We start from the raw sequence: 15,675 nt of genomic DNA on the forward strand, positions 1-15,675 counted from the left end.
GCAGTAGCCAGGTAAACCAGGTGAATCAAGTAACATTTTGCATGGTACAGTGCTGAACTGCATGGGCCCTTGTCAGATGCTGAGCAGTCTGGTTTGTATTTTGATAAGTAGTTAGGCTGTAACCTTGTTCTGAAAGAGGGGGTGCTGTGGGGAGAGCATGCAAGTAGGCTACTGTATGTGTTGTACAGTTTATGTTCAGTTGACGATGTGGAGGTCGTTTACAGTTGGGAATGGTAATTTGGCTTGAGGTTTATCTGAGTTCAAATTCCTTACTTTTATAGAATGTTGTTTTGTAGAGTAATTTTTTTTTTGTTAGATAAAGGCTTCAGGGCTAATGTCAAATGACTGCTTCTTACAAAGAGCCACAGAACATTGATTTTATTACAAAGTGTGTTTTCCTTTCTTAAAAATATGGATGGGAAGACAAAATGACAAATATGTATACATAAACCTGGTTAGTGTAGTTGTGTAGAGCCCACACACAGGGGCAGGGGGAATAGAAGAAGAAATTTGTATATCCATCATTGAAATTAATGGTTAGAAGTGAGAGGCATTCACACAATAGATGTGAAACACAAGAACTGAACCTGAATTTCCAGATTAATATTGTGGTACCCTATGTCTGTCATTGATATCATGTGGTAATGAGTGAACTGTGTGAAATAGTATTAAACACTCTGTCTCCAATCAGTCCAATCTGCCCTCACTCAAAGAGGACAGAGCTGTCTGTTAGATCTCTTCAGCTATCTTGGTCATGCAGTGCAGTGTGTGTGTGACAGAGCACTTTGTGAGTTTCTCTCAGTTACTAACAACCATTGCGAGATTTTATCTATAAAATAATAAGAATTGGGAAATGAATTCTAAGGGAAGAGATGGTAGCTAAAGCTGTGCTAATGCTGTGCAAGTAGGGAGTCGTGAGATGTTATGGAGAAACTGAACTGTGATGTTTTTGTGGCAGTGTCTCACCATCTTAGGTCTTTTTGTTTGTTTTATCATACCAAGCTTAAATAGAGGTTGACAGTAAGACAGAACAACACTCTGTGTTACGTTTGCCGCCTTGTTTTGTAGGTGACTCATTCAGAACTTCACTTCCTGTTCAGCAAACACAATGATAATTTGAAGATACAGAGAAGATAAAAAGGGCAAGAGAAAAACAGTGGGTTTTGTGCTGTTTAGCTGCTGAAAGATTAAAGCTTGCCTCTCCTTCAGCAAAGAACAGCTTTTAATTCTCTACTATGCTAGCAGTGACAGTGTGGTTCTAATTAACTGGATTTTGATATTCATTCCAGCTGACCCTTACTTAACATCTGCTTTGGCAGTGTTGCAGGCCATGATATTGTTTCTGACAATGTTATAGTTAAACATACTGTAGTTTGCTTTAGTTTGATACTGAACTATTGCATAGAGCATTAGCTCATCAATTACTGGCTATAGCACCCAGATGTGTTTAGCAATAGCTAAACATGCCAGCTGCAAGTGTACATGCCAAATGTGAATGTACTCCAGAAAACTACTGCTACAATATAGTCACAGCCTGGTCCTTAATATCTTCTTAAGGTTTGATTACCCAATAGTAGCAAGTCCAGCATGTTGCCTACAGATAATATTCAGAGGCTTTCTTAAAGGTCAACAAAAATAAATAGCTTCAGAAAGTGGCTTATGGTCATCCTAAGTGAAGTCAGAGGTCTTTCCTTTACATACTTTCTGATGAAATTATTATCTGTAGTGATTAAAACTGGTTTTATGTTGTTCAGGCTTATTCATAGCTTTCCTAAAAGTGAATATCCTTCCCAGCCAGCAATAAAGCTTAAAAGATATCCTGATGTTTCTTAGTTAGTCACCAGCAAAAGTCTGTCTGTGCAATTAGAACATCTCACTTCTCCAAATGCTACCTAAAGGGTTATGCTGCTGTGGTTTCAAGAACTAAATTCATAAAATTTGTAATATAATTCATATAAATTATTGTTCTAAACTAATAACAGTAAAAAGAGGCCAGTTAAACTTCATACTATAAAAAAGAGGTGTTTGGGGGCCTAATCCTCAACTCTTGCCAAAGACTAAAATCCCATAGAAGTAAAGGTGGAAAATAGCTGTTGCTTTATCCTGTCCCTCCCTTAAGGACCAGTATCATACTTCTCTCTCTCTCTCTCCCTCTCTCTCTCTCTCTAAAGGTTATTTTAGCAAAAGATAAGCTTTCAGGTATTCTGTTAATAATGAGAATAATAGAGATAGAGATACTAGCTGTCAAGAGATCTTTACTCCCAGCTGAAGTGTTGCCAGCAGCTTTGGGCCCCCAGCAGAAGAAGGGCATAGAGCTGTTGGGTTCAGAGGAGGCCATGAGGATGCACAGAGAGCTGGAGCATCTCTTGTATGGCAGCAGGCTGAGAGCTGGGGGTGCTCAACCTGGTGGAGAGAAGGCTCCAGGGAGAACTTACTGAGGCCTTGCAGCCCATAGAAGACTCTTTGTTGGAGGGTGTTGTGACAGGACAAGGAGCAACAGATCTAAAAATGGGAAATTTAGGTCAGATGTGAGGCAGAAGGTCTTTATTCAGAGGGTGCTGAGGCCCTGGCACTGCAGCCTGGAGAACCTGAGGGTGCTTAAGAAGGGGAGCAGCCAGTCTGTAGCTGGGGTTGGGGCTGGGTGGGCTAAAGGTCCCTTCCAACCCAAACCATGCTGTGTAGTTCTATGATCTACAAATAGGATCTGTTATTGTACAGTTACTGCGTTCTCCTCTGAAAATCCATTTCTGAATGTGACCTTTATAAAGCAATGTGCTCCTAAAAGGTCTCTAATACACTCTGAAATGCAGGTCAGATTGCCAAAGCACGCTGTAGAATTCAGCTGTCTAAATTTAATTTCATGTTTTACACTCTAAGCCAGTTGTGGAGATCTCACTTCTGCTCTGTTTCATGGTTGCTGCATCTTTTTATTGAGATTCAAAATCTCATTAACAGTCATGAGGCTGATTTCAGTCGGGATGTGGAGTCACAGTAGGATCTTTTCCTAAATTGGGAATATCTGTATGAAATGTAGGGTGCATACACTGAAAGAAATAATAAGAACGAACATTTCTGGGGTTTTTACAGCGCCATAAACGAAGCAGCTCTATTTCTAATGCGGACTTGTTTTTTTGTGGAGTGTTTGGGGTGGAGGGAAGAAGAGCTGCATGCCAAACAACAGCGTTTTACAGGAAACAAAATGTTGGCAATGCTGGGAAGCAGCAGTCTTTGTTTGTGCTCAATAACACATGATGACTGCAGTCTGTTTGTCCGTTAGAATTATGGCTGTATCAAAGGAGAAAAGGACACCTAGGCTATATTCTGTCTTTCCCTTTAGACGTCTGTGTGGTGAGTAGTAAATTAATGCCTTTTTTCCAGAGTGTTCAGGCAAAGATCCAAGGTTTGGTATTTTTACTAAACAGTAACACAAGGAAAAAAATTATTCCACTAGTTGGGTTTAATTTATGAATTAATTACCAGGATCTCAGTATTCTTAGGGAAATTCTGTTTCCTGTCTGTCCCCTTCTTGATTCACACAGTTGACAGTGGTTTAGTATTAGCATTTCTGCAAGACTGAAGTCGAACAGACCTTTTTTTGTTTAAAACACATCCGTCTTGTCTATAATTTGCAGCTGAAGATGGAAACCAAATGTTTTTGGGACACTCCATATGCCTGGAGGGGTTCTGAGCTGTCTTGTCCACTCTTTTATTCTCCGTCAAACTTCTTTTTTAGCTAAAAGGAGAACTTGAGCATTAACGTTTGTGTCATTTCCGACTGCTGAAAATAGTTCAAGTAGTGATCAGAAAAGGACAAAATAAGCATCATTTAATTGGTGGCATGGAAGCACTACTTGTACACACCCAGCCTATGAAATTTCTGTATCCTATCCACCACCAGCCAAATTGAAAGCTTCAAGGAAGGATTTTGTACACACTCTTTCGTAGCCCATTAACCATTTAAAACCATCTGTAACCAGACCTCCCAAAAGCAAGAAATGCTTAAGGTTTGTGGAATATGTGGGGTATGTGAATGACAATATGAGAGAATGAAGTGGGGAATGCTCAAATCAAGGGAAGAATATTGCACCTATCTTTACTGTGGAGCACAAGATAGGAAGCCAGTAAAAGAGAGCTCGCAGAGCAAAGGGAGACAGATGGACTTGTGTCATAGAGAAATGAGACTTGCAAGTAGTTCCCATGGTATTATGTCTAAATGCAGCTGTATTTTGTATGTTGTAAGGGGAATTCTGTATGTTCAATGCTTAGAAGCTAATTTTGCGTGTTGGATTCTGGCATGAAAATTGTTTTCAGCAAGTTGGGTGTGTAGATGTGTAAAGAGGGAAGATGATGTTGTCCTTAATGGAGTAGTGTCTTTAAATGGATACATGACATTGGCAATTTAGAGACACTTAGCTTTTGTTGTGGCATGATGCTGACTGGGTGAAATAAAAGCAACATCCTGATACTGAAATCAAGTCAGACTGTGACAGAGAATTGCTTGTTGTCTTTGTGGTTCCCCTTATGGCATACTGGAGATGTTTCTGCCTCTGCATGCCCCTTTGTCTGTTTGTCATTACTTGTATCTATTTAAACTTACATTATAATGCTTTCCATTGCTTTGTTTTGACATGGATGGCCAAAATTGAATTAACATTTGCAGAGATGTATATTAACGTGCTTCCGAGGCTTTATACAAGTATGAGTGAAAGAATTATAAATAGCAGGCTCAGGAAGGTCAGTAGAAGTTTAAAATGCATGGAGGGCTGTGTGAGCAGGAGGAGACAGAGAGAGAATGCAATAGAGAAGATCTGCACATGTAAGATGTTTTTTAGAGAGCTGTTCAGACTGTTGTTTGTTAAGATATTCTATGAGACAAGAGATGTAATCAGGAGGAACAGGACAATGTGCAATTGACCGTATATCAAAAGGGTTGTCCTTTTTCTTGTCGCAGTCTATTAACATGTTCCCTCTGTGTTAAACTTCCCTCTCAGATCCTTCTGTAACACATCTTCAGAATTTTCTGTGATTTGGTTTCATTGCTGTCTGTCAGTGATCAGTACAGGCTTAAAGCCATCTCACAGGTGAAAATAAGATGAAACTCTAGGAATATCATTCACCATAAGAGAACAGTATTAGGCTGATTAATTTTTCTAGATTTTCCATTAGAAAATGTGAATAGAATGGGAATTAGGAAGAAACATCGTCTTGGGAAGCCAAGCGGGCAGTAAGTAGATCGAGCATGAAACAAATCGCGTATAATGGTAACCCAGTTCAAACAGCAAGATAATTACAGTTGTACCTTAAGCCCACTCTTACCAACTTCTTAGGTTGTGCATGTGGAGCAGGATTAATCTCCTGCCCATTAATCTCCTTTAACCAGGGAGGTCTGATAGTCCAAGCCTGTGTGTCCCTTTGCACAGCTGCTGTGTTTACTAAAAGGAACCAGCCAGAGGCATGCTTTTATCTTCCCCAGTTTTTTTTTCCCCTAGATTTGAGTAAATAACAGATCTTTAGAGACATATAAATGTTCTCTTAGGAAGGAAGAAGCTGTTTCTCCATTCCCTTTACACTGCTGCTAATGTGCGTTACATACTATAGCTATTACATGTAGTAATTATGTAGTTTGTGTATAACAAATAATAGCTCTCTTCTCATTTTTAATTGAGAAAAGCAGGAGTGTTTTTTGTTCTGAAACTGTACAGGTTTGTGTGTTGCTGAAAACAGAAATGCATAAATACTTATGTATTTCCTTAAAACTGATGTGTGACCTGAAGGCACAGTAAGCTTCAGTGATGCCATGGTGCCAGTTGCACTGCAGGTCAGTTATTTTGCTGGGAGAATGAGAAATAAATAAAGTTTGAGTCTGTTTTGTAGTTTTATAGTTGATAATTTTCCCCCTAGAAGCCAGTAGCTCTTGTATGGGTAGACAGACTTCATAAGAGATGCAAGATATTGGTTCTTTGTACTTGAAGTTGTTGCTTGTCTAACCCAACCTTACATCAGCCACAGAGACTTTGTACAAGGTCTTCTAGCTTCCAAGTACTTCCTGCACTCCCTCTATTTCCATCATGAAGTCTGAAGCTGGTCTGTGTCCTTAGTGTGACCCCTGCACCAGGAGCACCCAGAGCAGCAGCCTGGATCTGCTGGCCTGAAACATGATTCAGCTTCTCCTGCAGCTCCAAAGTGAAAATGTAATGTTTCCTTAACATTCTTTTCTTCAGTGGTGAACTAATAAAAACTGCGGAAGTTCAGCATTAGGACACTAATGCTGTTGTATCAGTGTCCCCTATTGTGCAAACAGAATGAGGTCATTTCAGGTGAAATAAAGCTATCTTATGCAAAGAAGGAAAATGGGAGTGATATTCATGTAGGTTCTGAAATAAATCCAGCCTTCTGCAGCTTCTCTAACTTAGTAAATTAATATACAGCTGTTTGGCTATTCAGATTTTCCCAATGTTAAGTGTTGTTAATCAATTTTTAATGCGACGATTAAAAGATAGGAAAGCTGCTACCCAGCTTTCACCAGAACAATTGATTTCTGCAAGACCTCAAATACCTTCACTGTTCTGCTTCAGTGTAAGAGTTCTGTGCAGATGATGCAAATAGATCCAAAGGAAGTCAGAGGAAAATGTAGCTACGCTTGTTTAAAAGTCCTACAAAATGTTACTGACTAATAAATGGGTCCAAAGTGAGGCCACCGTGTGTTTTGGATTGCAGGCATTTATTATGCCCTATGGGGAACGCAGGTTAAAAAATGTGAACTATTTGGCAGCAAGGGCTACAAATGATGCCTCCATAACTACGTTAAGAACAACAAAAACACAGCAGTGACTGTATGTATTTAAACAACAAAATCTGCTGGAGTTTTTAGTTGATAAATAAAGTCTAAAGAGCAGATTTGGGGTGGTGTGGCTGAGAGCTGAAGCTGGTATTACCAGAGCATCCATAGCAGCAGGGCAGCACTGTGGTATCATGTAGTTGGTGATAATCTGCTCAGGGCCAACTGCAAACGTTGCCTCTCTCACTGAGATATACATGGAAATGATTTAGTATGTTTTAATCTCCATAGGAAGAGCATGGTGACCAAGTGTAATACCTGCTGATAGCAAAGAATGGCATTAAAACGTGCTGGTTCTCTTTCTCCAGGTAACTGCATTTTGTGATGTTGATGGCAAGAAAATAGCAAAAGGATTCTACACTTTTGAAGAATCTGAGGTCAGTTATTTTTGCATTCATTACTGTGATCTGAAATTGTTCTGAGAAAAGCCATGAAAGAATATATCACAAATTTTGAGTGTTGTGTGACAACTCATTTTGGTAGGAGGACGTGAGTAGTGGTTAGAGGTAAAGAGCCCATGGCTGTGTAGGAGACTAGAAGATATCTGGAGATCTGTACCACAGTGCCAGCTGTGGAGCCAGAATCCCTGTCTGTATTGCTCACAATTATGGCACTGTCTCATCTGCGATGGTGACAGAGGAATTGTCTCTGAATAGTGTTGTTTCAGGTAAGATTGAAACCAACATGAGGTGTGATTCTTCAGGAATGGGTTTTATAAAGATGCCTCTAAACCCCATAAGAAAGAACAAAGAGGAATGGGTTGGAGGGCTTAGAGATGCAAACTTCCCTAATGAAGAGAAAAGCTGAAGGAAGAACATGGAGATTTGTGAGATGGTTTTTCCAGTGTTAACAAATTGTGATGGCAGCAAAACTCTTCCAAAGAGATCATCTTCCAGGTCAAAGCAAGCAGGCAAGAGTGCCCCGTGTTAACTAAAGTCAGCTTAAATAGACAAATACATATGTATTCTGATGGGATGAAGTATTGCCTTCTCTGACAGTTTTTCTTTTAGATGGGGGTAGTGTTTGATTAATGATGGATTCAAGTCCAACATCTACTAAGTAAAAGAAAATTTCAGTGATGAATTGTAACTTTTCTATAGATTAATTATAGTCATATTGATAAATAAGACTTCAACTGAGGAGCCTAACATTGTAGGTAGAAATACTTTATTCCACAGAGAAAGAATACTGATATTTAGACAGCAATAAGCAAATCATATAGAAAAAGCTGTTTTGCTACAATATTAATTTAACGGTAGCAATTATCTCCAAGATCTGGAGTAGTTTCATCCAGATTCAGTCCCTCAAAGAGTCAGTGACACGACAGCTCTCAGGTTCACTGCGCACTGGGTCAGGTCCTTGGGAGTGCAGTCTGACATACGGCTCAGCTGGTCTGGCTGCAGGGGTGGTCTGACCTCAGCCCCACACTCCCACTGCCTTGTTTATACTGGGTCTAGCAGCCTTGTGGCTAAAGGCTGACAGCTCAGTTAGCTGATCTGGCAGAAAAGGAGCCCTCAAAAGAAGTTTTTCAGCACGTTATCTTGTGAATAAAGTTACCCTGAGGTTGCTGTGGGAGGAGTAAGGGTGCATCTCCTCAGATGCAGCTTGTGATTAGACTGGAGTAATTGCAAAATCAATCTATACTGGTAGAGTGCTTCCCAGCTGCATGAAAGCAATCAGAAGTGAGGATTTTGACCAGGGATATGAAGTCTCAGTTGGGCATAAACTGTTTAACAGCTCTAACTGAAAAGGAAGGATTCTGCTTCTGTATTTGCTGCTTGCCTTGTGCCTGCTTTGATAATTCTGTGATGGCGCATTAAGCTGATTCAGCTCACTGGAGGGGTAGAACCAGCTCAAAAGGAAAAACGTATATATAATATAATATTTATATGATAGGCCTTTATAACAACATGCTTCGTAGTCAGATCCAAGACGAAACCATTTGGGGAAAGGGCTAAAAGGCAGATAACCTGGAGGAGAGGAATGAGAGCTGCTCCTTTCAACAGGAGAAAGCTCTTCATTAAGACCCGGTGTAATGCGTAACTATTTTCAAAGAATAACAATTATGTTGAAGGATTATGGTAAGAAAGTAATGGGTTCTTAAAATGACAGGGGGTGGACGGTGGTGGTGAGTGGAGATGTGATCATGTGGACTGTTTAAAATGAGGTTTCAACATTAGCTTTTCCTCTTTTACTGCTTAATAGCTTCTAAAACTAAAACAAGTGCCCATGTGTGCTGCTTAACTGACTGACTGCTCTGCTTGCAGGAGAGACCAAAACCAAGAATTCCTATATGTCACTTCAGCCAAGCAACTCCACCTTTCATTATCTGTGTGAAGCAGGTGAGTTTAGCTGTATACCTTTAGCTGTATGTCCATAATCAGTAATTGCTCCTTATTACAATCAATTTGTAGGTAATTGTTTTCCTGCAAGTCTTTACTATACAATTGAATGGCCCTTCTAACAAACTGTGCAGGGTATTTCAGGGTTCTAAAACAGCAGCATTAAGAAATGGAATATTAAGAATGATAAAAATTACAGCCTCAGTGAAGGGGCTTTGATCTGTTTTATGTTCTTTCCCAACATTTATATGCACAATTATGTATATTTATTTGCTCACCTGGTCTTGTTTATTCCTAAAACATGGCAGCCCTGTGAGGTTCGAAGGCTTTAGTTTTTAATCAGACCTTGAAAACTATTTAGTTTGGCACTGTGGATTTTGACAGTTTCTGTAGCTGAGAGTGGTGACGTAACTAGAAGATGGAATCCAGTAGCAATTTTGCTGTTATATTGGAAATAGAGGCACAATGTAGTGGGATAACACAGAAGATTTAAAGCAAAATAGCAACTATGCTGTAATTGTAAATGTTAGTTAAAACGTCTCTGAAAGTAACTAAAACTTGAAGCTACACGTGGATATTTTAACACTGTTGTAGATTTGTTTAAAGATAAATGAGCTGAATCACATCTCATACGGTTCCCTTTTAATTCAGCCCTCCCAACTTTACAGCCAACTCTGAGATCATAACTGAAGCCAGACTGTAAGTACCTCAGGGCATTACCGTGTAGTGTTGGTTGATAAACTGTTGGATAAACTGGTGATATTACAACTAATTTAATTCTTCATACTACGTATAATAGTGGGTGGAAGTCCCCAGACAAAACATCTGTGCAAGTTGTTATAAAGCACATCTAATTTGTGAAGTCCTTACAATGAGGCTGTTCTACAACGTCTCGCCTGAAGACAGCGGGCTGTGATTTCAGTGTAGTTTCTGCTGTTTGCCACTGAGCGTTTCCTACTTGCTGATCAATGAATGCTGGAGGCCACAGTATCCTCTAAGCAGTATTTTTTAGTTGGAAATTGAATTTGACCTACTTGAAATACTTTTAGAGCTCATGAAGTTATTTCTAGCTTTGTCTACTACAAACCCCTCCGCCATTATATGTCATATTATTGTTGTACCATTATGAAGGAAGGAACCGGGTTAGAAGGACATTTATAATGAAGAGCTGAAACCAGGTATTTGTCAGTAGTGCTGAATATACCGCTATTAGCTGAGAAACCTCAGACAAAACAGATACGTGCATCAAAGTGTAGGGAGTGTAAAAGCTGGGGGAGAGAAAAGGGCTCGGAGGGTCTCATGAGCTGGAAGCAGCGCTTTGAGTCACTGCTCCCAATCCTGGTCTGCTGGACCCTCCTTTCTGCTGCCCCCTGGTTCTGCAGCTGAGCTCCAGGAGCAGTTTTACAGCCTCTTTCAGCCATTGTCATAGTTGCTGGATTTAATTACTGTTATGAGTCTCCGTGGAGGCGGTTGGAATCTACAGAATCCCATTCTTAGTACTTGCAAGGTTGTGCCGGGACTGAAATGGCCACGCTTTTCAGTAGTAGTTTTGTCATGGAAAGTAGTCTTCTACCAAAACAAAACAAGCTGATAAATGTCTGTGGTTTAAAATATTCAGGTATCCTGTCTGCAGCAGCTTTCAAACTTCTGGGTCTGACCGCTAAAGGAAATGGTTTCTAAATGGGCTGAGAAGAGCAGAGCATTGAACTTTCATTCATCTGTGTTGCTATTGTGCAGAATGCGGCGGGTTGGCCTTTGCTGTATTTATAGACTGAATTTGCCTTGCTTTCTGTGCAGCCCACATCTGAAGGAGCAGCTAAAAACAAACCTTCCCAGCTGCTTTCCTTTATTCACCTCTCTCCGTTTCCCCTTCCAGTGTGGTTTTCAAACGACAAAGTATGGCAGGATGCATACAGAATAAACGCAGGTAAACATTAATGGTTACCCAGTGTCTGTATGCGTTACCCAGCTCTGTGTTTCAGGTCACGCTGCTAACATACAAAAACCCCCAGTGAGTGTGAGGATGTTTCTTGAGCAGACAGACTCAAGTGTGGATGCAGCACATGCAGCCTGGCTGGCGGCCCCTACTGGAACTGCTGCTGTGCTGGGTGGAACCGCTGGAAGCTGATGTAAGAGCGAGCTGCTGAGACCCTGCAGTGATTTGCTGTAACAGAAGTCATTAACGACTTTGTAAACATCCCGGACTTCTGAATTGCTTATTTACAAATAGAGGTTAATTAACATCCTTCTGAAGAAGCGTTAGGGGGCCTGACTGGCTTTGGTTGAGCATTATTTTTAGTAATGATACAGAGAAAACCTACATGTTTACAAGCAGCTCTAAGAGGGTAATTTTGAAGATTAGATGTGTTTATGAAGTGGGTTGTCTGCAGGAGCTGACCCTGATGGCCACGTCCTTCAAGCACTGTTGGCTTATTTATTTCCTCTGGCAGTTCCTTCCATATTACAGTATTACTGTTACCACGTAGAACTATTTCTTGAGAAAGCAGTTGTACTGTTGGATTTTTGTTGGGTTTGCTTTTAAAATGGCTTCACAAGGAGCTGAAATCCTGTGCTGTGTGTGTGTATGTTTGAGAGCTTTTACCCAGGAGCATCAAATCATGGCTCCAGCTCATCCCAGTTGTGTAGCAGCCTGCAGTGCCACTTCACCTAAGGGTCTGCACTGTGTGTTTTCTCTTGCTTTGAGGTAAAAGAGAGATGCTTAGAAATCACTTATTGTGCCCTGTTTTGGCATGGCTTCCAAGTGCTTGAAATGAAAGGGGTTTTCTATTCTGCCTCAGTAATTAAACTAGTTCAATTGTGTAAAATTTTCAGTAAATTTACTGTTAGAGCAGTTACTGTAAAACTGCCTTGTTCCGTCACCTCAGTCTTGTGGGCTGGGAATGAAAGGTTTGTTTTTAGCTCTTCTGCCTAATTTAGCATCTGGGCTCTTCTTTTATTTTCATTTTTAACCCTTCGTCAGAGCAGGATGATTTTTTTTCAGCAAACCACACAGAAATGTTCCTGACCCCATGGCCAAAATTGGGTAGTCTTGGGTTTAGGAAATCATTAGAGGAGACTAAAGGTCATGATCAAGAACTGCATTTCTAAGTAGAATTCTCTGTTGATGTGAGTGCTGAGTTTTGCACTTGGGCCAGTGGGAGTCTGAGATCTGAACAGCAAAACCAGGACCCAGTCCTTCAGGGTACTTAAATGCTGTCAAGTGTTCTTAATATCAAGAGATTAAGAAACCCAACATACTCAACATCTTTCACACTCGGGCCCTTACAGCTCAGCTAAGCCAGTGGGTTACCAGGCAAAGTGGAGCTCTTGCTTTAAAAATCTGCTGCCTTGAAACCTTTTTTGCCCTCCTCCAAGTTATTCATTAGCTGTTATCGTTGTTCTTTTTAACTGTTTGTAAACATCAGTGCTCAGGTAATTGTATGGCTGCGGTGGATGTGTTTTGGTTGAAGTTCTGGATAAGATAACGTTGTCTTTATACTTTGGCATTGCCGGTGAAAACTGAGAAACACTGCAGGTAGAAGATAATGGCATGGGAGAGGGCAGGGAATCTTTGAGCCCAGATTTGAAATGTGCAGTGTTTGCTATAGGAGTTGAAGGAGCAGCCTGTGGACAGGGGACAGGTCGGGCTGTTCTGTAGTTGGACAGGCTGTTGATTGAGATGTTGCTCCTTGAATGGAGGGCTTCCAAGAAACACCTGTATGTTCTGTGAGCATTTTGATCAGCAATTCAGCTGAGCACACAATTCAGAAAACTTTATTACTGAACTCAGATGTATGGAAGGTCCCAGAGCAGTTTTATTGAAGCCAATTATTCCAGCCAAAGTCCAACATTCTTCCTCCTTCAGTTCCAGTTTTGTTTGGGCTCTTGTTTTGTAACTTCCCGTCCAAAGCACCTGCAGGGTGTTGTGCAACTTCAATATTGCTACTCTGGACCATCCATTTAACTGTGTTCTGTAGCATTGTGAGGTTTAACTCATTTTTGTGACATTCCTGAAGTAGAACTCAATAAGTTCTAATAAGGCCAACACAAAACATCAAAAACACTGATGTTGGCATGTTTTCTTTTAATGACATCACAGCTGTGGTAGGATCTGTTCTGCTGCCTTGAAAAATGACTCATGGAGCAAACCTACCAGGTTCAGTTAAAGTAACGACAGCTTAAAGGGAAACACCTTTACCGAAGCAGAGTATTTCAGCTGCTTGATGAAAGGTTTGTTTCATCAGCCAGGTTAATCATAGTTCAGAATCTACAAAGTCACTGTTGTATTGAACTCGGTCCCTCGGTCTGTTCTCTGCAAATGCCTACACTGGAAAACAAAATACCCAGCATTGCAGATGTTTATCTTCAGAGCTCTCAGTGTAGGCCTCACGTTCTACTTCAGTGCATTAGAATGAGTTGTCTGACATCCACCCACAGCCCCAGAGATACTAACTTGAATGCTGGCTTCTCAACGTAGGCTTAATTTTTGAAGTAATATGATTCTAAGCCTTGTTTTACTCACATTTAACTCCGCAAATGGGACTTTTTTTTTTTTCCTGCGGTCAAAAGAACCAAATTAGCAAAACCTGTTACACCCTGAATTAACCTCTGTCTGGTTTTTGTGGGTTTTTTCTTCCCCCTCATAGGATTTGACAGGAGGAGCATTTGAATCAAACTTGAACATGCTGAACTTGAAAGAAGGGATGGATTATTATCACTTTAACTGAAGACAAAGGTAAGGCAGCAACATCAAATCTTGTGATATGTCCATATCAGCACGTGCAGGAAGACTGGTGTTAGAAATTATAGTAATCTGTGTTTTATTAATCTTTATTCATTGTAGCCCTTTATAAGGGAGGTGCTAACAGCACCACTGAAGTGATATTTACTCCTTTTATTTTGAATAGCACTCATTACCAAGCTCATGTTTAAATTGTATTTGTAATTGAAATAAGAATCAAATATGGGCCATAAGAGCACTGTTTACCAGAGGGAAGCCTTAAAAATGCATCGAACAAAGCCTATAACCATGGATGTGTAAAGAGAGGATTCTGTCCAACATTGGCTGGGGCCTCAACCTGCCCCTGCTGTTGGCTTCATTTCCTGTTACTGAGAGCAACAGCTGGCACGTTGGAGGTAAAGGTCTGCATGCAGCCAGTGCTGAGGTTAAGTACAGCATCCTCTGACTCAGGACTGTTAGAAGTAGTAACGTCACTTGGCAGGCCAGTGATGAGTGCACGCAGATAAAGTTTTCACTTTTTGATGGACACTAAGTGTGTGAGTGAGTTTGTCCTACACTCTCCGTGAAGTTACTAACAATAAATTTTACATCTACTGCATTCTCTATTCAATAATTTGTTGTCCAAATTCCTACCATTTTCTTGAAGTACTGATTCTCCTCTGCCTTCTTCTAGGTAAAAATGGAACTTCATTTCCTAAGGGTGGTTTTACTATGTTTGCTTGAATAGCATTTTGGCGTTAGCCAAATTAGTGACTTAGATTTTTTGTTTGAATGTGATGTAAGAATGGCATAATTAATAATTGCGTGTGTAATTAAACTCTGCTAAAGATGGAGCACCACTAACTACAGCCATTCTTACCTGCAGTGAAACAATTTTTGTAAGAAGAATGCAGTAAGTCAGGTTTAATTTTTAATGTGTAAACAGCAAGCACAGGTTGAATGATTCCATTCAGAATTGGACAAGTGTAAATCATTGGCACAGGGGGGGAAAGAAAATACAACTAAAACCCAACAGGTCAGTTGTGACAGAGCTATGAAGCTATGAAGACAAACTGCCATCTTGTGGCTACAGATAATGAATTAAGAAAAAGACAATGTAGTGAAGTGGTGTTGCCCTCACAGGGTAGGCACATCTGCACAGTGCTGTAGGACAACTTCTGCCTCTTCTCTTGTTCACCAGTGCCTCACAGCAGCACTGAGAATCCAATGTGTTGAGATGCCACAGCAGCACCTGGACCAAGAGCTTCAATTTACAAAGCAGATCCAGCGCTGCAACTTCATTTCGCTGAGCTCTGCAAGAGAGAAAGAAAAGAGGTGGAATAGCAGCATGTATCGCAGTTTGACCCACAGAACAGCTGTGTTTCTAATTAATTAAGTATGCTAAACAGAGAAGAATATATAGAAATGTAAAGTTAACTTTTTTACTTTAAACTTTGTTTATTTATTTCAATAAAATGAATTCATCTTTTGATAACATTACGTTTGGTGTTCTCTGCTACTGTCTGTTCTCAGGATCTGTGAGCTCCCTGCATGGGGACAGCTGTGACAGGTCTGTCAAGTGTCACTTTTAGAGCAAGCTCTTGACAGTTCTCTGGGTAGGTTCTATTCTCTTGCTTACTTGAGCATCACCTTCAGATAGCAGAACAGAACCAGCTCCCCCAGCAAGTAAAGCAAAAATACTGAGCAGATGGGCAGTTCCACACTGTCTGCATTAAGGTGGAAAAAAAAATCTACACCTGATGTAATGTTGTTTT

At 40.5% G+C, this 15,675-nt stretch overlaps 2 protein-coding genes across 12 annotated transcripts in view; one reads left to right on the plus strand and one right to left on the minus strand.

Annotated features, from left to right (window-relative positions):
- B3GNTL1 (UDP-GlcNAc:betaGal beta-1,3-N-acetylglucosaminyltransferase like 1) overlaps positions 1-15,211 on the plus strand; it is a 98,382-nt gene extending 83,171 nt beyond the window's left edge. For 6 of the 10 annotated variants that reach the window (XM_032448306.1, XM_015879844.2, XM_015879843.2 and 3 more), the window contains 4 exons: positions 7,147-7,215; positions 9,106-9,180; positions 13,827-13,915; positions 15,102-15,211. In XM_032448306.1, the coding sequence (XP_032304197.1) occupies positions 7,147-7,215; positions 9,106-9,180; positions 13,827-13,907 (225 nt within the window). In that variant the 3' untranslated portion in view covers positions 13,908-13,915; positions 15,102-15,211. The other 4 variants (XM_015879846.2, XM_032448305.1, XM_015879847.2 and 1 more) reach the window with 4 other exon arrangements.
- Positions 14,810-15,675, minus strand: part of TBCD (tubulin folding cofactor D) — a 97,623-nt gene continuing 96,757 nt past the window's right edge. For both annotated transcript variants that reach the window (XM_015879840.2, XM_015879841.2), the window contains one exon: positions 14,810-15,213. In XM_015879840.2, coding sequence (XP_015735326.1) covers positions 15,199-15,213 — 15 coding nt within the window. In that variant the 3' untranslated portion in view covers positions 14,810-15,198. The remainder of the gene's footprint in view (positions 15,214-15,675) is intronic.

Source organism: Coturnix japonica, chromosome 18, assembly GCF_001577835.2.
Source record: "Coturnix japonica isolate 7356 chromosome 18, Coturnix japonica 2.1, whole genome shotgun sequence".
NCBI classification, from domain to species: domain Eukaryota; kingdom Metazoa; phylum Chordata; class Aves; order Galliformes; family Phasianidae; genus Coturnix; species Coturnix japonica.